Below are 22,576 nucleotides of genomic sequence, written 5' to 3' on the forward strand. Positions count from 1 at the left end.
ACTTCTGTGAAAAGAATGGTAGGAGGATCTCTGTCAATTTTTTCCTCAGAGATAGAAATGTCTTAATTTGATTCGTCTAAAGCACCTGAGCAGGTCGTCTTTTAACCCATTAAGATCGAGGAACGTGTCATTTTCGATTTCTTTGGCTATTGAAAAATAGATATACAAGCCCTATGAGCTTGTAGATCTGCTATTTTTGAAAGATTGTGAAAATGTTTGCAAATCTTTGAATATACATTTTTTAAAGCGAACATTTGTACTCAAATCTTTGCTTCTGGGGGTCCCTGTAAGAAAATATCTTGAGATAAAAAAAAGAAAGAAAAGAAAATAGGATTTAGAGAACATTTTTAGAATCGGCCTCAGGTGGCCTCCTTAATGGGTTAAGCCAAAGGCATTTACACCACTGAAGGCCACAGATGATGACAGACCCTGGGACAAGAGGGGCACTTCATTATTGAGAGGAGAAGCAGATTGTCTCTACATCTATCTTCATAAAGCCGTGGGTTGGAAGGTCGTCTTGTTCGCTGTTGACCCCTCGCCACCGGCCTGCATTTCTTTGTCCTTTTGGGTTGTTCTTCTATCCCGTGTACATAAAAAATAAAACACAGCGCCCGTGTGGGAGGGAACACCTGAGTCACTATCAAAACAGAAATCCTTCTCCATGGATGAATCTCCTGTGGGAATGTAAACTGTGCTGCTACAGGTCCGGACGCTTCACTGGGTTCACACCCTCCCGTGTGCAATTTGCCACCAGCTGGCTTGCAGGATGTCATACTTTTTTTCCTCCCCAGTCATATGACTAATTTCTTTAGTCTTCAGTATCATGGTTGTGCTTCTTCAGCTTAACCACTTAGACCCCATATGGTTGAGTGGAGTCCCGTATTATGGCTCTATACTAGTGTCTTTTCTGTTTTCTGTTAGTGTGGGGGAAAGCTTTAGCTGAAAATAGCTGATCGACATGGTGTGAGCTTGTCGATCTGCAATTTTCCCCACAATACGGATGCGGGGGTTTAAGTGGTTATTATTGTGCAGCTTGTCTTTTTTTCTTTTAAGATATATTTTTGGACTTTTATATGCCTGTATTGATAGGATAGTAGCTTGACAAGAAATGGGGAGAGAGATGGGGAGTGACATGCAGCAAAGGTCGTCGGGTTCGGGACTCAAACCCGTGACACGCTGTCAGGCTACTTTGGAGCCTAGGTGCCCGGACCGCGACGCCAGCTGTCCGGGCCAGTGCAGCTTGTCCTTATATTAATTTACAGTCTTTTGTGGCCTGATCGATCGAGACAAAAATTGGTTCCAAACTTGTTTCGCTTGTCATTCGGACCCTCCCAAATCGATTAGTGTTCCCAGTCCGCCCCTGTACAAACATAAATGACCCAATTAGCATTAGTGATCAGCATCCTTTATCATAGCCATTCCCTCCCATTGCCCTGTGTCTTTTCATGCACGCACACAACCTTTAAACATTGTCATCACACCGAAAAGATGGGCGTGCCTTCTTTGCAACTAGTCTTCGGTGTGATCTGATTTGTCCATTTGTACCAGCTCAGAAACGCGCAACGCATTGTGAGCTTGTAGATCAGCTGTTTTTTTTTGGTGCACAACACCAACGTGCAAAAAGGCCTAAATCAAAGTCTAAATCAGGCTTAACTCTGATAAAAATAACATAATATCTGAATGTCTAAACCTAACCCCAACCGGAATCTTTTTCGAATTGTAAACGTATCTCTCTTCTATGGTTTTCAACCATAAAACAAAATGTTTTTTCTTGTGGGGACCAGGAAAATGGTTCTCCTCACAATTGTCTGCTGTGTTTCTCAAATGTAACTGTACTTGTGGGGACATTTGGTCCTAAAACACACACACACACACACACACACACACACACACACACACACACACACACACACACACACACACACACACACACACACACACACACACACACACACACACACACACACAAACACCGGCATCACATTTCAACCACTTTAACCTTTTACACGTTGGCTATTCAAAAATAGCAGATATACAAGCTCATAGCACGGCACCGAGTGCCGCGCTATGAGCTTGTAGATCTGCTATTTTTCAAAAGATCTTGAACATGAGAGAACATTATTAACACAAAATCTTTGCTTCTGAGGGTGCCTGGCACAACATATTTTCAGATGGGGCCATGGGGGGGGGGGGGGTCCACGGCCAAATAGTGATCAATTTGGGGGTCCTTGACGTGAAAAAGGTTTGAGAACCACTGCTGTAACATGCTTTGTTCCCCCCATACACCTCCCCCCCCTGCAGCCTCCATTCCAGTGTGCTGCTCACAGAGCAGGGCTCTCGGCGGTCCAGCAACAGCACCATGCTGGAGGCGGGCTCTCTGGGGAGGCTGGACTTTGAGGTGTGCGACTTCTTCCTGTTCGGCTCTCCTCTGGGACTGGTGCTGGCGCTGAGGAAGACTGTGGTGCCGTCTCTGGATGGTGAGGAAGGGGCTTTCTTGCTCACTATTCTCATACATATTTCTTTTTTTATCCTTGTTTTCTTTCCTCCTCCATGCACATAACAAGAAATAATCACCGGTTTGCACAATCGCCTCTGTCGATAGAAACCCTTGTACTGTATCTCCAAAACTGTTACTTTTCAGAAAATGGGGGAAAAGGACTTTCCAATGGATTTAATGAAGTTATTATTTAGTCACAAGTAAATAGTTTACATTGGTTAGATATTTATAAAACCCACAGACAGACTTAACCACTTTCACAATGTTTTCAAAAGTAGCAAATATAGCAGAGCTTGTAGATTGGCTATTTTTGCTACTTTTTTGTGACACTGTACTATGACTTGTAGTGTATTAATTGACGAAAAAACATAACGTTCAAATGCAGAGATATAGAGATGTATATCAAAAATAGACACAAAAAGCCAGATACAGTATATACTTTGTCGTATAACAGTGTCACGTGCCAAAATGAGCAGAGCTAACAAAACGTTGCATCACAACGTGTTGTTAGTTTGTATATATTTGTAACACCTTTTTCAGTTGAAAATGCATTATTTCTGTTTGGTGACCTGTCACACAACACTTTGTGCTGGGCAAGTGTTTCCTAAAAACTGGGTCGGGACCCATGTTTGGGTCGCGGACCCATTTTTATTGGTCATTGGTCATACAAAAAATATATATATTTCAAAAGATTTTCAGAGAATTTCATACGTTTTCAAAAATCTAAGAAATTCACGAATAAAAAAAGAAGAAATCTTTTAAGAAGTATAGTGAAAATAGCAGATTGGCTATTTTCACTAGTTTGGTTCCCAGAGAGACATCAAATTTCTCTACTGGGTCTCAAGCTAAAAGATTTGGGAACCCCTGGTGTCGGCTGCATGAGACCTCTTGAGGAAGGTGGCTTGATCATATTTCTGCTGTTTGGCAGAAACCAGCTAACAAAAAAAAAATCACGAAATGAGAAAACAAAACAAAAAGTCGAGTTAGGAGCTTTTGTTTATCATTGATAAGAACAGCTGAATGGACCTCCAGGCTCACAATGTGGGTAATGAGGTAAAAAAGGGGTGGAGCCTGGAGTCAGCAAAACCAGCTAACTCCACACCCCTTTAGTGGAGTTAGCTGGTTTAGCAGAAAGTTTGAGGATCCAATGGAGTTAGCTGGTTTTGGCAGAAGCGCTTTTAAATACTTTTCATTGGTTCAATATTATACCAACACACAGACGTAAAGGGTGTTCAATAGCACTGATTTATGGAAAAAAATGCCAAAGCGGAAAAATGGAGTTAGCTGGTTTCTGCCGGACAGCAACGTTTGATCATTAAATGTGTGTTGTAATGTCTCTCTCCCCCAGTTCCTGCACTACGACCAGCATGTCAGCAGGTGTACAACCTGTTCCATCCGGCGGACCCCTCGGCCTCTCGCCTGGAGCCCCTCCTGGAGAAGAGGTTCCACGTCCTGCCTCCCTTCAGTGTGCCGCGTTACCAGCGCTTCCCTCTAGGGGACGGAAACTCTGCTCTTCTAGGTACAGTGACTCCGTGGTGTCTTTTACGGGTTCATTCAGACCAGTGTGTTTTTTTCTCTTTTGTTCTAAGGTTCTAGTGCTCAGTCTTTGTTCTAAATTAATGAACGCACGCACACATGCACACAGTACACACACACACAGTAGTACACACACAGTAGTACACACGCACGCACGCACGCACGCACGCACGCACGCACGCGCGCACACACACACACACACACACACACACACACACACACACACACACACACAGCCAATTGACCTGGTGTTGATTTTGGGTACACCAAAAGTGCACTGTGTGTAGGCAATACTGTCATCTTGTTCCCACCCAACAACTTCTTTTGTGTAAATGATGTAGTGCCAAAGGCCACTTATTGTTATGGTAGAGAAAATAGATAAAAGAATCTAGAGGAGAATAGTTGCCGACGCGTTTCGGCCAAGCGGCCTTCATCAAGGCAGAATCTGTTTGCACAGCAGCTGTGCTGTCAAGTTATCAGGGTAGGAGCTTCCATTTGGAAAATATGAAGAGTTTCAGTGTTTAACTAGCCTGTTTCCAGACAAATCTGCCATATTGCAAAAAGAAATTGCCCTTGGCAGATTAGGTCTGGCCCCTCTCAATAGAGATTTTATTTCTCTCCCTCCAAAGTTGTGAGGGACCAATCAGAGCCCAGTATGCAAATGTGCGGTGGGTTTATCACCAGAGGCATTTTTTTAATTTGCCCCTCGGAAATGCAGGTTCCACACAGAGATTCCAGACTAATATCTACGCAGTGATATTAGTCTGGCCATGCCAGGCTAGTGTTTAACCACTTGAACCCCAGCATACCTATTCTGGGGGGAACAAAGCTGTCCGAGTAGACGGAAAAAAGCTGTCCGATTACAGTTGTAACTCACGTCCGTTTCACTAAGATTAGAGGAATGGCCTGAAATCAATGTCTTCATTTAGGCCTGGAAAAACCATGCCATCAAGTAAAAAAAATCTGAAAGTCTCTCACTGTAGGATTTCCCTCGCCCTTTGTGGTCAATTTGATGTGTCCAGTTCCCACTGCTTTTAGTAGGGACTCATTGCTGGCTGCTGCTTCTTTTGTGTTTTTATTTCTTAGCCAAAAGAAAACAACAACCATGCAATACAATATTGTATATTGTATGACATCCGAGTAGGACATAAAACTAACTGTAGTTGTATGGATTGCAGCTTTTTAAACATGCAGCGTGCACTGCCTGACAATCAAGACATGTTCAAGCACACACACACACACACACACACACACACACACACACACACACCCACCCACCCACCCACCCACACACACACACACACACACACACACACACACACACACACACACACGGATACAGAGCTGTTCTTTATTCATGTGTTCAGATTCTTTGTACTACTGTATGCATCTATGTAGTCTATATGTTGTAATTGTTGCCAGTCTTGCTAAATCACTTCAAATTCCTATATTGTCCAGTACTGTATGTTAGTCGGCTCATGTCTTTTGTCTAGGGCTGCAACGATGGATTCGTTTCTTAGCAATTCTTTTACTGATTCCTTTTTTAGATCAATCGAGTAATAATAATGTTTTTGTTTTGTTTTTGCAACCAATTGACACAAAAAAATCTAATTCCCCTTCAGAACAAACTAAATAGTTTTAGTCTAATTAACATCTAAGCCCAGTTTTATACTTTGTTGTACAACGCTGTGTTGCAAAAATAGCAAACAATCTGTCACATCAGATCTATTATTCTTTTGCTATTTTTTTCCACCATATAATGAGAATGAAAAAAACAAAAAACATTTTACCTCCAAAATCAATTATTTTATTAGATTTATTTTTCAAATGATCAATGAAATGGATTCATTGGATTAACTGTTGCACACCTACTTGTGTCTTCCATGTCTGTCTGTCTCTCCCTGCCGCCATCCACCCTCCTCCTATAGTGGAGACCATGCAGAGTAACCCCCACCTGCTGGACTGTGGGGGTGTAGCCCCCCACCGCTGCCAGGAGGGTGGTGTCAGTGAGACCTCCATCCCTGTCCCCGTCCTCAACTGGCAGGCGCTGCAGCCCCCCGCAGAGAGTGTGTACCCACCCATTTGTTTTAACGTTGTCTGCTTCTCGTGTGTCAGTCAAACACCTCAGTGTTCCTTTTTAAAACACTGGTTCTCAAACGGTTTCATATCAAGGAACCCCAAATTATTTGGGAGCTATTTTTCGTTATTTTCGGCAAAGGTAGATAGATAGAGGGTCTTTAGTGGTGATTGGCCAGTTCATAGACGCCAAAAAAGGCATGTGGACTGATGTCCGCAAGGTCTTTTATACATGTAGGACATACTGTACTGAAGTTCAGTGACTCTTGATGTATTTGGCCACGGACCCCCATCTGAAAATATTTTGTGCCAAGGACCCCCCATACAAGATTTGTGTTGTTAAAAAGTATAAAAAATATTCACATTTTTGTTATAAAAAAAATCGGCTATTTTCAAACAGCCGATGTACAGTATTAAGGGTTTAAATGTTTTTTGATGCTATATTAACTAATTTGTCTGGGGACCTCCCTGTCACCCCCTCATGGACCCCCTGGCGGTCCCAGGACCCCTCTTTGAGAACCACGGATTTTAAAGCTGCAATCCATAACTCTTATGTCCTAACCCGCGGATTCGAACCCCGGGTCTCCCTCCCGCAAGAGAGACCACATTTCTGCCGCTCTTCCAAGGTGCAATCCCCCCACTTGTCCATATTTACTATACCTTATGAGCTTCAGGCAGTACTAATTGGCAACCAGTGGGTGTCCTACCCCGGCACCATAGGGTCAAATGTCTCAATGTCACCCACTGCAGATGTACCAGTTGTTTTGTATTAACATACTCTACCATATAGATTGATTAAGATAAGGTTACAAAAATTCAAATAAGTTCCGGATTGCAGCTCATAATAAAAATTATAATATAATAATAATAATAATAAGCTTTAACTCCGAGAGCGTACAACTGTAACCAAATCTACCCCCACGGGTCCATTTGGTGACATTTTGTACACTCTCAGGGTTATAATTGGATAAATTATCACTGGGGAGTTTACTGTGTAGCTGCTAATAGCATTAATAATGTAATTGGTAATAATGGTAATAATCATAATTAAGTGAAGAGCTTCAATGCATTAGTCGGCACAGAGAATGATATTTTTGTCATACTTTACATTGAAAGTTAAGTAACGTGTACCATGTCACATTTTGAAAGTAACGTTCGGCAACACTGTCCCCTGCATCTGTTGATTTTATCAGTGGTGTAAAGTACATTTACTCAAGTACTGTATTCTGAGGTATTTTTACTTTACTGGAGTATTTCCAATTTTCAATACTTTTACTTCTACTATACATCTCAGATGCAAATATTATTCTTTTACTCCCAAAACATTTTTTTAAAACTTGAGTTACTAGTTACTTTGTAGATTATTACAAAACGTACATTACCCACTTCAGCTGTACATTTCGGGCCATTTGAAAATAGACGATCTACAAGCTCACAATGCAAGCTTGTAGATCTGCTATTTTCAAAAGATTTTTTATGCATTTTAAAACTTGTGAAACGGGACATTCTGCAAAATGAGTACTTTCTACTTTTGGTACTTTTTTTTTTTTTTCTCATAATTTTTATTCCACGATTTTGTAACCCTTTTTACACCCGGTGCCAATTTGCTAAGTGATCCTGGGCACTACACCCCCCCCCACCAGTCTAGGGAGGCCAGTCTTTTGGTACATTTTGATACCAATACTTTTTTACTTTTACTCAAGTACATTTTTATTCCGGACTTATACTTACGTATACGTAACAGAGTATTTATACATTGCAGTATTGATAATAAATCAATAATACAATTCTGTACTTTCTCCGCCACTGTTGATTATTACCTCCGCAGCGGACGTGCTCCACTCGCACTGTGGCGTGTTCGTGGAGGGCCAGTCCCCGTCCTCGCCACTGCCGGGGGTCCCTCTCCTCAGGGGCCTCCGCAGGGCCAGCGAGGCCAGCATCGCCAGCCAGGTGTCGGGCATGGCCGACTCCTACACCTACACTCAGTACACCGCCTCCAGCATCACCAACAGTGAGTGTCTCTTTTCCTCCGTCCGCTTATTGTGTGAGGTTGTCGTTCATATATATATCGTGCTGTAAGTCAGTCAGTGGTTCTCAAGTGGTTCATGTCCAGGACCCCCAAATTAACACTTATTAGCCCGTGCACCCCCATTTGAAAAGATATGCCAAGGACCCCCATAAGAGAAGATGTTTACGGCTCTAGCAGTGATTTTCAAGCATTTAAATTTTAAGGACCCCCCATTTTGACATGCATTAGGCTACGGACCCCCATTTAATGGCATCTCTATCTCTGGGACCCCAATTTTATATTGTAAAATCTATGTTAATTTAACAGAGTTGCAGACCCATAAGGGTCCATTTGGTTCATAACTATCTATCATTTAGCTGGGGACCTCCTGGAACTCCCTCAAGGACCCCTGGGGGTCCCCGGACCCCACTTTGAGAACCACTGCTGTAAGTGATATTTCAATCATTGTGATATAGTGTTTGTTCAGTAATTGGGGGTCTCCCCTGTGTCTCTGGCGCTTTAGTAAGCAGAAAATATTTTCGGCTCACAAATTCTATCCAGTCAGGAGAGAGAGCTCAGGATACAGGAAGTGAAACTGGAAGTGATGAAACCTAAAAAATGTGGAACTGGTACACTATATAATTGAAGCTGATAAATGGGTTCTCTCTCTTGATTGAATAAGTATAAATCAGGCTCTTGGTTGTATGAAACAAGAATACCTTCAGCAACTGACATCAACGCATGTTATCCACAACTATTGTGTCACACAAATTGATGTTTGGTGTTCATAACTGTCATATTTTCATTTCCCCCATCGCCGACGGCCCTCCCCGGCACTCACACGTGAAGGTAGCCCGTCTAAAGGGGTCAGCCTGTTGTCTCAGCTGGCAATAAACTACAATAAACTTGGCTTCGGGAGCCCATCCCCTCAGTCGCTTAAGAAAGTCCGCCGCACTGTGATCCTGAGGGCGAATGGCGTGGAGTCTGAGCAGGGCTCTGACCTAGCCGTTGACCACACTGATATCTCCTCTGTCGTCACTGACACCGACGCTGCTGCTCCCCCGCCGCCACCACCAGGGGCGCTGGAGTGCATAGAGCAAGGTACCCCTGGAACCTGGTAGTAGAGAGGATGTACAGTAAAGGAAAGACGCTACTGTAGTAGCCGCGTACACTTTCCTCACCTTCCCTATTATCTCCGCCAGGCCGAAGATAGGGGGAGATTACGTTCTCCCCTCTGTCTCTGTGTGTCTGTCAGCATCAGCGTCAAATTTCTTGGGCACGCTGCCAGCAGGTCAAGGAACTCAATTCCTGAATATTTTTCAAATCCTTCAACGTGCGCGCGCGCGCGTACGTACGTGTGAATCTGTAGCCTTCTAACCCACTGACTGTCCCTCTCTCGGCTATGGGATCAGATCAGAGTACCCCAAGTCATGTCTTGCCCAATTATGGAGTTCCACCCAGCCTGGCGGAGATAAGCGCCTCACTGAGCGCGCCTTTCTAGTTTCCTCCTATCTGTAATGAGTCTGACTCAGCACACTTCCCACGTTACTATCAACGACCTCCCTTGTCCTCCTCCTCTCCTCTGCTTCAGTAGACGACTCTTCAACTTGAACAAAGTCCTTATACTGTATGTTTGTGTTTTTGTTTCCCAGTGTGGAAGCTGCTAATAAACCTCTTTAGAACTACCTTCTCTCTATTGGTATGAATAGTGCTCCTAGTGCTGCTTTAAATACATTAGAAAACACATTATACAGTTTGTAGTGAAGAAACCTCTGAAACTGTGTTTATTTTCTGTACCTCTTTCAGCCTTTCTCAAACCTGAGCTACAGTACACAGTCAAATCCTCAATGTAAATTATACCCATCTGTAACTCAGAGAGTGTACAAGTGTAACCAAAAGTCCATTACTTTTGTACTTCCTTTTTAACCACATGAACCCTAGCTTCCCTATTCTGGGCTGAACATTATGCGAAAATAGCCGCTCTACAAGCACACAACTTGTCGCAACGCAACTGGGGAAATGAAATCTAAATTAAACGTAGGGGCTATAGATTGATCAACCACTAACAAACCTACCCTCCACTCTGTGTTGTAGTCGCATCGTGCTGGTGGGGCAGTAAGAGGATGGACTTTGCCCTGTACTGCCCTGACGCCCTCACAGCCTTCCCCACCGTGGCTCTGCCTCACCTCTTCCACGCGTCTTACTGGGAGTCCACTGACGTCGTCTCCTTCATACTCAGACAGGTGACCCCGTCATTCCACGTTGAAAACCCCACCCATGACTGATGGCCAACAATCAGTGGTGGAGGAAAGAATACTCACATTCTTAACTAGTAACTAAAGTTTTCAAATAATTGTAGTGGAGTAAAAAATATTTTTTTATGCCTTTGAGATGTAGTGGAGTAGAAGTACAGTACTTGAAAAAAATCAACTTATTTATATAGCACAAGTGCTGTGCATAGAAGGCATCAACAGAACAGACCTGAGCAACGACATAGTCACAGGACAGAGGACATGCAAAAATAAAAACATATGAAACAAGATAAAAGACATGGACTCAAGCAACATTAAAAGCTAGAGAAAAGTCTTAAGGAGAGATTTAAAAACCCTAATAGACTGAGCACTTCTAATGGGAAGGGATAGGCTGTTCCAGAGCCTGGGGGCAGCAGCTGCAAAGGCACGGTCACCCCTGGTTTTTAGTCTAGTTTTGGGAACCTCCAGGGGCAATTTGTCAGCAGACCTCAGAGCCCTGACTGGGGCGTATGGTTCCACAAGTTCAGCGAGATAAGGAGGTGCCAGCCCATGTAAAGATTTGAAAACAAATAAGCGGACCTTAAAATCTATTCTGAAATGGACAGGGAGCCAATGGAGCGCAGCTAAGTTACATTACATGGTCTCACTTTTCTCACGAGACCATATACATTAAATACTGTACACTGTGAAATCCTGAGATCATTTAACTCTGAGATGGTACACATGGTTAAATGAACCCTGAGGATTTTACTGTGTAGTTGTCATAAACTTTGAACTTACTGACACAATAATGCACGTTTCACCTTTTTTCAACCGAATCGTCATATAATTAGTCCTCTCCTAACTAATGCTCATTTATAAGATGGTAATATTTCTGTCTATACTCAATCTGTGTCTCAGAGGTGGGCTGTGGACAGTTAAGAAACCTGCTTACCAATGATATCATTGGTGGGGATTCCAAGCTAATAGAAGAACTACAACCTTTCTCCTCCTGGAGAGTTGGCTCACTGAAATATGATGTCATCCAAACTATCCACAGTCCACTTTTGAGACCCTGATCATGTAAAGAGAAATGGCATGCCCCATTAGTGAGTACCCATTATACGGAGATAATGTTGAAAAAGGTGAAATATTTCTTTAAGTTCTACAAGGTCTAAAATGGTCTTTGTTTTAGGTGATGAGACATGAGAGCTCCAGCATTCTGGAGCTGGACGGGAGAGAGGTTTCTGAATTCACTCCATCCAAGCCCCGCGAGAAATGGATCCGCAAGAGGACGCATGTTAAGATCAGGGTGAGGCCTCATAAATAAAGATATTTATATTGGCAGATCAGAATAATCATCTGAACTGAATTTGGACACTGTGCTGTAATTCGTGTCACCTTCTCTCATTGGTCATGCATTTGAACTTATGTGGGAATTAGTGCAGTTTTGCCTGTATTATATTAGAATATTGACGTTTTCCATGATTGTGTGTATCAGAATGTGACGGCGAACCACAGAGTGAATGATGTTGTCTTCACCGAGGACGGGGTTCAAATGGTGACGGGACGCTTTATGTACGGTCCGCTCGATATGGTCACCCTGACTGGGGAGAAGGTAATGATATACTGAAAGATATGGGTTAAACAATGTTATGATGATACATGTTTGTAATTGTTAAAGTATAGAATTAGGAAATTATCCTCAACTAATTTAATTCTTGGTTGACTAATATTCATAAGAATTTGTTGACCAATCTATTAGTTGATTTAATCAACAAATGTGTTGTTCATGTTTGTTTGAGTCGAGCCTTTTCAGGTCGGTGAGGTTGACAACTGAACATTCTAATTTCACAATGGCTACTGACTATTGAAAGTTATAGACTAGGCAGAACTAGGCAGAACTAAGGGAATCTGTCATTTACAAGACGGTGTGCTCATCATTTCTGAAGAAATAATTCATTTAGCATGAAAACGGGAGAGGGAAACCTTCATTACTACAAGGGGGGACATTCAGTTTCAGCTACACCCAGCTGATGGCTGCTCAGATGGTTATGATGAGCGTTCGGGAGGAGCTGTTAGGGGTTAAGTGTCTTGCTCAGGGACACTTCGACACATAGCCGGGCCGGGAGGTGAACTGGTGACCTTCTGTTTCCCAGATGGTCTATCTACCCATTCAGCTACTATATGGCCGCCATGAAAAAAGCATTAAAAAGACTGATTAATTGATTATGCGGGGACAGCCCTAAGCAGTGTGTGTGTGTGTGTGTGTGTGTGTGTGTGTGTGTGTGTGTGTGTGTGTGTGTGTGTGTGTGTGTGTGTGTGTGTGTGTGTGTGTGTGTGTGTGTGTGTGTGTGTGTGTGTGTGTGTGTGTGTTTGTTTTCATCTCACTGAAAGTTTTTTTTTGTATTGTTGTTGTTTGTGCCAGATTGACATCCATATCATGACTCAACCGCCATCTGGAGAGTGGGTGTACTTTGACACAGAGCTCACCAACAGCAGTGGACGCGTCTCCTACATCATTCCTGGGAATAAAAAACTGGGTATTGGCGTATATCCCGTGAAAATGGTGGTCAGGTAGGCTTCGTTATGGTTTTTCATAATGACAAATGCCTGTTAAGCAATAATACACTCGCGATCATGCTATACCCTGAGATGTAGGCTCTATGCACAGCAGCCATATTGTGAAGAAATTCACAGGTGTTACCAATGATACTAATGAAGGCTCTGTTCCATTCTGTCCAACAGAGTCAGGGTGCTCATGGTTCCATGGGGGGGGTTCCAAATGGCCTCTTACAGGTGTATAACTCTGAGAGTGTACAAATGGAACCAAATAGACCCTTACGGGTCCATTTGGTTCCATTTGTACACTCTCAGAGTTATGGTGGTCGTGGAAATTAGTCTGAGAACCACTGTGCTACACTAAATGGAACAGAGCCTTCATTAGTATCATTGGTAACACCTGTGAATTTCTTCACAATATGACTGCTGTGCATAGAGCCTATTGGCACTGGTGTGCTGCTGTCCCAGGCACGAGGCTGAACGAGGCTGAGTTCTGTGCTGTAGATTCCCTTTCGACTGCACCCAGGTCTTCATTTATAAGTGGGATAAACCACTGATTCAGCCCCTATCTTGGCTATTTTTAGACACAGGCTGGTCATCAGTTTTAGGTTCGTTGTCATCAAACGTTACATGTACCGGTAAGTGAATTTCCTCGAAGCTCAGTGGATTTGTCAAAGTCGTTTCTGACAGCTCTGCAGCTGTTGCTATGTTACAGGTATAATAAAATAAATAAGGTGGACTGATACTTTATTATTATGCAGTCTGAATGCTGTTATCAGGACATATTGGATGTCTTTAGGGTGTCTCTCAGTGTGAGGTCAGAAGTAAATGTGTTATACTTATAATTGAGTTTTTAAAACCATTTACCCGAGTCCCCCAGGAGTCTATACTAGTCTATTTTTTCTCTTTACACTAAACCTCTTGAATGCAAAAACAGGAGAGATGGGGCCCAAAAACGGAAAGAGAATCAATTGATTAAGAACACTTTTCAACCTATACAAGTCTTCCTTAGGCAGTGTTAGGGGCTGTGTGTTCTGAGACAGTGTTTTTTGAGCTTCAAGCTTCTTTCTGCCATGCATTTCTAGGGTAAAGACATTCTAGTAACGCTCCTCTTCCCAGCGCCGAGCATCGCGTTTGGTTCGAGCACTCTCAGCGTCCAGCGTTTTTTTTTACCAGAGCTCTGGGCGCCTCAAGTAGAAAATAATTCCATCTTTGGAGAGGAGCGCCGCTCAACAATGTCACTTATTCCGAACGACCACTTCAAATCGGGGAGAGGCGGGACCAATGTGGAAAACTGTGATTCACTGTTATCAAACGCTTTCTGTGGATACGGTCCCTGAAGCTGTACAGTATATCGTCGCTGTCGGGCAGAAACATTGTATCTCCGTATTTCAACGTAGATTATTTTTGTAAATTGATGCCCTACTTCATCATACAAGAGTGTTACACTATTTTATATATATTTTTAAATAGTAATTTAAAAAAAACAGTTTTGCACATCACAGCAACGTTAGTATACAGTACATACAGTGCTGTTGCCCATGAATGATGTGAGTAGTCTATGAATAAAGAGACTGCTTCCTTGTATTGGACTTTGATTTTTTTCTCAAAGTTATACTTATCATCCATGTCCCTTTCCTTCCCTTTGTTGTTCTGTCACAGAGGTGACCATACGTTTGGTGACAGCTTTCTGACCGTGTTGCCACGGGGAACAGAGTTCGTGGTCTTCAGTATTGATGGGTCCTTTGCTGCCAGTGTATCTATAATGGGCAGTGACCCCAAGGTCCGAGCAGGAGCTGTGGATGTCGTCAGGTAACACATATATCATTTTATACTGTCTGTCTACTCTACTGTGGGTTAGGAGTAACTTTGCTAGATAAATATACAGTACACACACAGCCCATGGCGGTAAATGTCAGATACAGATTATTTGCTTCTTGCTCATTTTATTTGTATTACATTGGTTTCTAAAAATGTTACTCTCTTATAGCATAAATGGAGAAATACAGTATATAAGGGCTTTCTAATCTGGTACAAAATCTTAATTTTATTACCAAAAACCGAGAAAGGTATCATTTGTATGATAAATATTTCCCCATGTATAGTGTATCAATGCCAATTCATCTCGCCTAGAGTCTTGTATTAGGCTTTGAGTAATGCATCATTTCCATCATACAACATTGTCACCAACTGAAAATAACCAATCTACAAATAACCAATCTACAGACACGTTTTGAGTGTGACATTGGCACACATTGAGGTTAGCGTAAATCCGGCTTGTTTTTCTTCTTCCCTGGCAGACACTGGCAGGACCTGGGCTATCTGATAGTGTATGTGACAGGTCGGCCTGACATGCAGAAGCAGCGTGTGGTGGCCTGGCTGTCTCAACACAACTTTCCACATGGGATCGTCTCTTTCTGTGACCGTCTGGTCCACGATCCACTCAGACACAAGGCTTCCTTCCTCAAATCCCTCATCTGTGAGGTATGTATGGAAGGCTAGGTCATTTCCAAAGCATTGACAATACAAAATCACACATTTTAACTGTGAAAATAGTAGATCAACAGAACTGCTATCTTCACAATTTTCTGAAATAGTGGTTTATTCATGTGTTCATGTATTTTTGTAAGATTGGTTCTCTGGGGTCCCTTCCTCGAAATGTAGAGGAGTCAAAAGCAATAAAGCTTACCATTTGGGTAACACTTTACTTCAAGGTCGGGTCTATAATGCATTATAATCACATTTATAATGCATTATAATGCACTTATAAGGCATTATAACACTCGTTTAAATGTCATCATGAATGACAACTTATAACAAGGTTTATGAAGTATTATATTGTTACATAATTCTAGTTTAACTTTGTTATAAGTATTGAATAATGGATAACTAGAAAAAGTGCTCCTCGGAGCACAGGTCTCCGCCAGGTCAGGTAGGTTATTGTGGCCTCGGACGGACGGACGGACGGACGGACGGACGGACAGGGTGCAAAACATACTCTCTCGCCATGCCTTTGGGCCTGGCGGAGACAATTATAAACATTTATAACAAGTGTTATAATGCCTTATACTGTAAGTGCATTATAATGCATTATACATGTGTTTATAACGCATTATAGACCCAACCTTAATATAAAGTCTTATACAACTAAACAAAAAACTAATACTGAAGTAAAGTACAGTAGTCGGGTAAATGTACTTTGTTACTGTCCACCACTATTCAGAGCAATATATGATTTATTAAACCAAATGTGTTCTTTTTTTTTAGGCCCATATGAAGATATTTGCTGCATATGGCTCCACTAAGGACATCTCTGTGTACACGTCTATTGGCCTACCACCATCACACATCTACATAGTTGGAAGACCCACCAAAAAGATGCTGCATCAGTGTCAGGTATGCTATAGTGCAGTGTTCCTCAAATGGGGTACTACTACACCTTGTGGTAATTTGTGGTACTCCTACGGTTACATTTACTCTCATAATGGTTATTGGTTATGACCAATTTAGCCCATGTTCATGAAATCAGATAAATCTGGAAACTGACATACACGTTTGAAAAATATTTTATGCTGTATGCCATACTGTCAATGCGATCAATAGTCAATATACGGCAGCCACCTGTCAATACAAAAAAAATAAGTTTCCATATTGTGAATATTAAAATAAAAATAAATAAAAAATATTATACAGTATGTGGACAATTAAAAGCTAAGACAGAAACACAAAACATCAGTCACAATCAGTATCAGGAAGAATGCTTTGTGCTGGTGAAAAAATTAAGCAAGAATGCAAATTTCCATCCGTAGTCCCCTACATAAAAACAGGCAACAATAACATAGTACACTACAAGAAACACAGTAAAGTACAAATGGAGGAAAACAGTAAACAGTAGGAGAACGTCATTTTAGCCTATTTTGAAATGTTCACAGGTTTGTTTGTCCATCATCCATTAGATTGTTCCCGCTAATGCTTCCCTGAACTGAATAGTGTATTTCATGCAAATGCTGTGCGTCTGAACTGCACCTCACAATCCCCTCTGGTTGCTTGCGCTAATGCCCCTGTTGGGCTATCGAATATATGTCTTTTAGTGGCTTTGCTCTAATTAAGTGCATTAACCGTGAAATGTTCTGAATGACCGAATCAATTCAATCTGGTCCCAGTTCATCCCTGACGGCTACGCCAACCACCTGTCCCAGCTGGAGCTCTGCCAGAGGTCCCGCCCCGCCAAGTCGAGCGGCGCCCGCATGATCCTCCGCAAGGGGAGCTTCGGACTGGGAGCCGCCGGAGGAGACTACCTCCGAAAGCGCAACCACGTCTTTCGCACAATATCCTCTCAGCCCGGCGGAGGAGTGGCGACGGGCGGCGGCACTGCCGCCACCGGCTCTCCCTGCCACCCCGGAGGACGGACGGAACGCACGCTGAGCCAATGCGACATCGAGCGGGAGCGAGGGATCGCGGCGACGGCGACCCAGAGGAGCATGAGCATAGCGACGGGGTGCTGGGGCCGTAGCGGGAGCCAAAAGGAGGGCAGCGGAGGGTTACTGAGTCCCAAATAAAATTCACATACTGTAGACTTAATATGGGCTTTTCACACGGGAAGACTGACGCGGCTAGTAATTCATTTTCAATGAGATGTGAGCGTTCAGGTGGTGGGGGGGACGGGACGGGACGTTCGTGTCGCGTTCATGCTCGACTTGCGCACACTTTGTCAAGAGTTGAAATATGTTGACGTTTTTTTTCAAAGAAATGCATCTGTTCACATGAGGCGAGCAGTGGATCCCCACAGATCCAAGCTAGAAGGCAGGTGTAGTGCCGCTTTCCATGTGAAAAGCCCTGGTACCTATAGAAATTAGACCACAATGATCTCTGGATTACTACTTGAAGAGAGGCAGAGGAAGAGGATGGGTTAAGAAAGGAAACATAGCAAAAGAAACAACCGATAATGGTCAGGGATGCATACTGTACATGAATGGCTCACGTAGACAGACGATCGGAGACTTCTGGGGACATCTAAACTCAATGTAGTGGCTAGAACTGGGTGGAAACTATTCAGAAATAGAAGAAGAATAACTACAGCGCTGAACCAATGCAAAGTTTAGGGCGCCCCTTAACATTGGGACCGTGATATTTGTTTTCAAAGCAATGTGCGTAGGTTTGTTGGCAGACGTTTTTTCCAGCTGTTCTATCCACCACATTGAATTTAGATGTCTCCGCACGTATCAGTTGGTGGAGATCTCGGGTCGTCTGGCTACGAGAGAAGAATACAGATGTAGAAGAAGCATGACAGCTTTGGAATATAGCACGAAGGACACGTTTGATTGTAATGGAAGAGACAACCAAGATCCTTTGAACAATGGACAATTCTTCTGTAGCACGAACGACACAGTAAACTTTTATAGAAACACAGTACATCATCACTGGCCAAAAACGAAGACAAAGACGACGAAATAAATGAAATATTGTAAGCCTTAATCAAATCTCCTGTCACAGATACCCCTCAGTGAACACATTTTACGGGCCAAACTCACAGACACACAAGCTCAGGACAAAGTAGCCGGACACGCTCATAAACATGAATGTCAGGACAGTCATTTTGGTAGCCATGGCAACAGCTAGGCCAGCTATTTTCAACTCTATTTCTCTGACTATTTCAGCCGAGTTATGAGTTATGTGTGTGACCCTCCAACTGCCTGGCAATAAGTAGCAGAAAACATTTCACTTTTCACAAGAGAGACATCATGTGTCCCAAAAGGAGAAAGGAGACAAGAAAAGAGTTGTGAATCCTGCTGTGACTGGGGCTGTTACAGAGACGTACCCTGTGCTCGTCTCTTTCACAGAGAACATTTTACTAGTGTTCTATTTTAAGAATGTTGCGTCCAAAATGAAGTTGCAACCTTGCTGCAGCTCCACCCTTTACAAGACACTGGACTATCAGTTATTTAAGCATGGTCTACGGGCCATTCAAGGCCTTAATATCCAATGACAGATTTACAGTAATCCACAGACAGAAATTAAGGCAGAAAAGAGGGCATGCAGTGACACGGTGACATTTTTAATTCTGTACAGTCCACAGCAACAATCCCTTTATCTGGTCATCTGCTTGCAGTACCTCCGAGCCCCCTGCTGGTGGTGTTCTCTGCTCTCCACAAAATGTTGCTGCTAAGAGACATTTCATCGTGATGTGCACCCTTGCTGTTTTCTTTTAGCTTTTTTAAGCTATTTATTTTTGTTCTTACTTTCACATTGCACAGCACCCAGTAAAGCTCAACTTATACTTATGATATGATTTTAATAAAACAATATTTTATGTCGTACGACCATACATTGGGAAAGGCCACACAAGGCCTGTGTGGGGTCTACTTGGCAGGAAGTTGTCCAAACTGTAAAAACAAACCGACCAAGAAGTGGGGGTGAAGCAGGCGAAGTATATCCGTGAATATTGGCGGGAAAGGTCGCAGAAATTCCCCCTTTTTCTCTTTGTGGCGAAGGCCAGCGAGGAGAAAAACTGTAACTGGTTTTCTCTTCTTCACTATGTGGAATCCTGACGGGAGCAAACGTGTCTGCTTGCATTTTGTTGTACATTTTAATACATGGGTGTGTGGAAAGGGAGATGAGAGAGTTGTACAGTAGCCTACACCTCATATTCCTATACTTCAAAATCAGATGTGTAGCCTATCTGGTGAAGCCACCATCGGTCATTAGCGACCTGTTGCTTAATTTATACACTGTCGTCTTCAACGAAGTATAAATCAGGCTTATCAGTGGTTTTACTAGGCTACAGCTGCTGCTTGTACTTCACAATGTATTATAGTCTACCTACTGCTATTTTATGGCCATGTTTTTATGAGCTATGAGCAGGTACATTGTACAGTAGGAGAGAGTGCCTAAGTTTGTGCTCCTGTGTGTAATTAACATTACCTATCTGCAAACCCAAACACAAAAGCCGAAATCATTCTCAAATACTTGTATTTATTCAACTGTGTAGCCTCATTGTTGTTTTGCACTAGTTTTACGGTCGAAAATAGTTACCATCTCATGTTTCTACATGTTATGTGACGTTTGTAGAGCATGCCTAACCTTTTATTTATTTCCAGGCATAAGTGCTGGTATACACACTTCTTTCTGTACGATTTGTCAGGACAACATGACATCTAAGTAACGTGCCAAAACTAAACAAACGTGGACAGCTTCAGGTTGAGAAGCCAGTGTTTCGGTCATATCCAACCTTTCCTTATAGTAGGCTAGTCTTGGGAGAAGCCATGGCCATTTGTAACGAGAGCATGATTTTCTGAAACAAATGGATAGATCTTTTGTTTTTTTTACTCAATTTTAAATGTGCCGCTAATATGATCTGATGACTGTAATATTTTTAATCCGTTGTCCGCATCAACAATGAATGTACTGTATGTCAGTTCAACAAAGTATATCGATGTCCATTTATGAATTCAGAGCATTATAGGTGAAGCATGTCGCTGTAACTCTTAGACTATGCCACAATTATGCTTGCAAGTAGTACAGTTGTAAAGAACTTATCACCGTAGCTATACCATAGATGTTATGCTGTAGTTGGCATTATCCTAGCGACTGTAGTTGTAACCGTGGTTTTATACTTCGTCGTAGGACGGTATCATGCTGAGAAAACTGCCAATCTAGAGGCGTTGTGAGCCTCTAGATTGACTATTTTCTGCTATTTCCGTCATACGACGAAGTAGCCTATAAATCAGGCTTTTGGATACATCCCTGTTGCCAGCTTTAGGACTACTGGCTGTCGATGAGTTGAATGTATGCCTGTTTGGACCTCTAGTTGTCCGGACTGTTGATGAGCCATGGATGTGTCAATGTACATACTGTATATGTATTATATGTGCGTATGTAGTACTTCAATGGTTATTTATTTGCATAATACAAATCATAAAAGGTAAAGGTGGAATTTTCAGGTGAATTACATTCGAAATATGTAGCATTTTGTCAATTTGTCAGTCATTTTGTTTGAATGTTCTAGGACCAACTGAATATTTTTGTTATTTTCTTTTTATGATTCTACCAGTCAGTTCTAACCAGTGCAATATTATTGTCCCAATCATAGTGAGGCATAACCTCCATAAGTAGAGATCACTGCAGGGGTGTTCTCTGCTGTGTACAGCCACAGGGAATTCCAAGTATGAAAAAAACACACACACACACACACACACACACACACACACACACACACACACACACACACACACACACACACACACACACACTACTGTACCTACAGTATAGTTAGGAGAATGTCACCTTTTAAAATGGATTTATATTCTAGCCACTGTTGACCTATTCTGCAGTTTCGTTACAAAGTGTTCAACTATACACATTTTATATCGCAGACTAAACTATTTTTCAAATTGGGAGTATTTTACAAAAGCCTTTGACCAATTACCGTTGGCACATTTTCAATCAGTAGGCCTAATGGAGTGCACAGGGAAGTGAAGCCCCCACCCAAACAAAAGCTGCTATCTTTCAACAAGCTGTTGCTTGCGTCATCATCCACACAGATTGGACCTACTTGACTTGTCTTTCTTTACAAATATAAAACAATTATGTTAACCGCATGAACCCTAGCGTCCCTAATCTCGGACTGAGCATTCGGCTAAAATTGCAGATCTACAAGACCTTGTACATGGGTTATTTTCAGCTAAGAGATATTGTAGTGGGAAAAATGGAGGAGGTCTAGTATTGACACCTGGGGGACTCCAGTCTACTAAGTATGGGTTCAAGTGGTTTTAATCACCATGCCATAAATGTTTTATGAAATACTACAATGTGTAATCCTGAGTGTTAATTTTACTCTGAAATTTACAAATGTAATCAAATGATTTGATTACATTTGTACATCTCAGAGTTACAAATGGATACATTAATTTCAGCAAAACCATGCTATTAATTACATTTCCCTTAATATCAATGAAACAGAAATGACAGAAATAACAGAAATGATACACTCACAGGCCTCCATTTTATCTTCTCTACTGTTTTACCTTGCCCAGTCCAGTATTACTATTAGTAGTATTTCTCACAATAATATTATTGAGTACAATCTTGTTTTTTACTACGTTAATCTGAGAATATAATAGGGATGTACTGCACAGCAAATTATATATTTCACCACATGGCTGCCTGGCAATTTCCAACTACAGTATACAATAAAGGATTTGGTACACCTAGTAATATACTCAGTACATACAATTCGAGTATATAACATTACAAAAGTAGCTACAAACACAATTATTGTAATAGATCTGTAACATAAATTAACATGTAAAACTGTATATGGTGGCAATAATTCATATATTTTGGATATACGGTATGCAGTGTGTTTAAGACGATACTTATTTAATGGGTCTGACTAAAAGTAGTTATCCGTATCTCTTGTTTCCGTTTTCTGTTTTTATTCATGTAAGTGGTCGGATTTAAAAAAAAAAGTTCAATCATATACCATTAGAAAATCACTGTGTGTTATTGAAACAAACGCCAGTAAAATCCTCAGTGTTGATTTATCCATTTGTAACTCTGAGAGTGTACAAATGTAACCAAATGGACCCGTTTAACTCTCAGAGTTAATGAACACTGAGGATTTTTACTGTGTACTAATGTTCATTAGTTTCTTCTTTGCTTCATGTT

At 42.0% G+C, this 22,576-nt stretch overlaps 1 protein-coding gene across 1 annotated transcript in view; it reads left to right on the top strand.

Annotated features, from left to right (window-relative positions):
* pitpnm2 (phosphatidylinositol transfer protein, membrane-associated 2) overlaps window positions 1–21,073 on the top strand; it is a 71,951-nt gene extending 50,878 nt beyond the window's left edge. The window contains exons 17-28 of the mRNA XM_084047712.1: window positions 2,302–2,477; window positions 3,846–4,016; window positions 5,962–6,099; window positions 7,938–8,120; window positions 10,212–10,360; window positions 11,544–11,660; window positions 11,850–11,966; window positions 12,777–12,925; window positions 14,573–14,722; window positions 15,211–15,394; window positions 16,178–16,306; window positions 17,074–21,073. Of these exons, the coding sequence (XP_083903838.1) occupies window positions 2,302–2,477; window positions 3,846–4,016; window positions 5,962–6,099; window positions 7,938–8,120; window positions 10,212–10,360; window positions 11,544–11,660; window positions 11,850–11,966; window positions 12,777–12,925; window positions 14,573–14,722; window positions 15,211–15,394; window positions 16,178–16,306; window positions 17,074–17,469 (2,059 nt within the window). The 3' untranslated portion in view covers window positions 17,470–21,073. The remainder of the gene's footprint in view (window positions 1–2,301; window positions 2,478–3,845; window positions 4,017–5,961; window positions 6,100–7,937; window positions 8,121–10,211; window positions 10,361–11,543; window positions 11,661–11,849; window positions 11,967–12,776; window positions 12,926–14,572; window positions 14,723–15,210; window positions 15,395–16,177; window positions 16,307–17,073) is intronic.
* Window positions 21,074–22,576: the final 1,503 nt, after the last annotated feature.

The sequence above is a fragment of the Gymnoscopelus microlampas genome, assembly GCF_963454915.1.
Source record: "Gymnoscopelus microlampas genome assembly, chromosome: 21".
Lineage (NCBI taxonomy): Eukaryota > Metazoa > Chordata > Actinopteri > Myctophiformes > Myctophidae > Gymnoscopelus > Gymnoscopelus microlampas.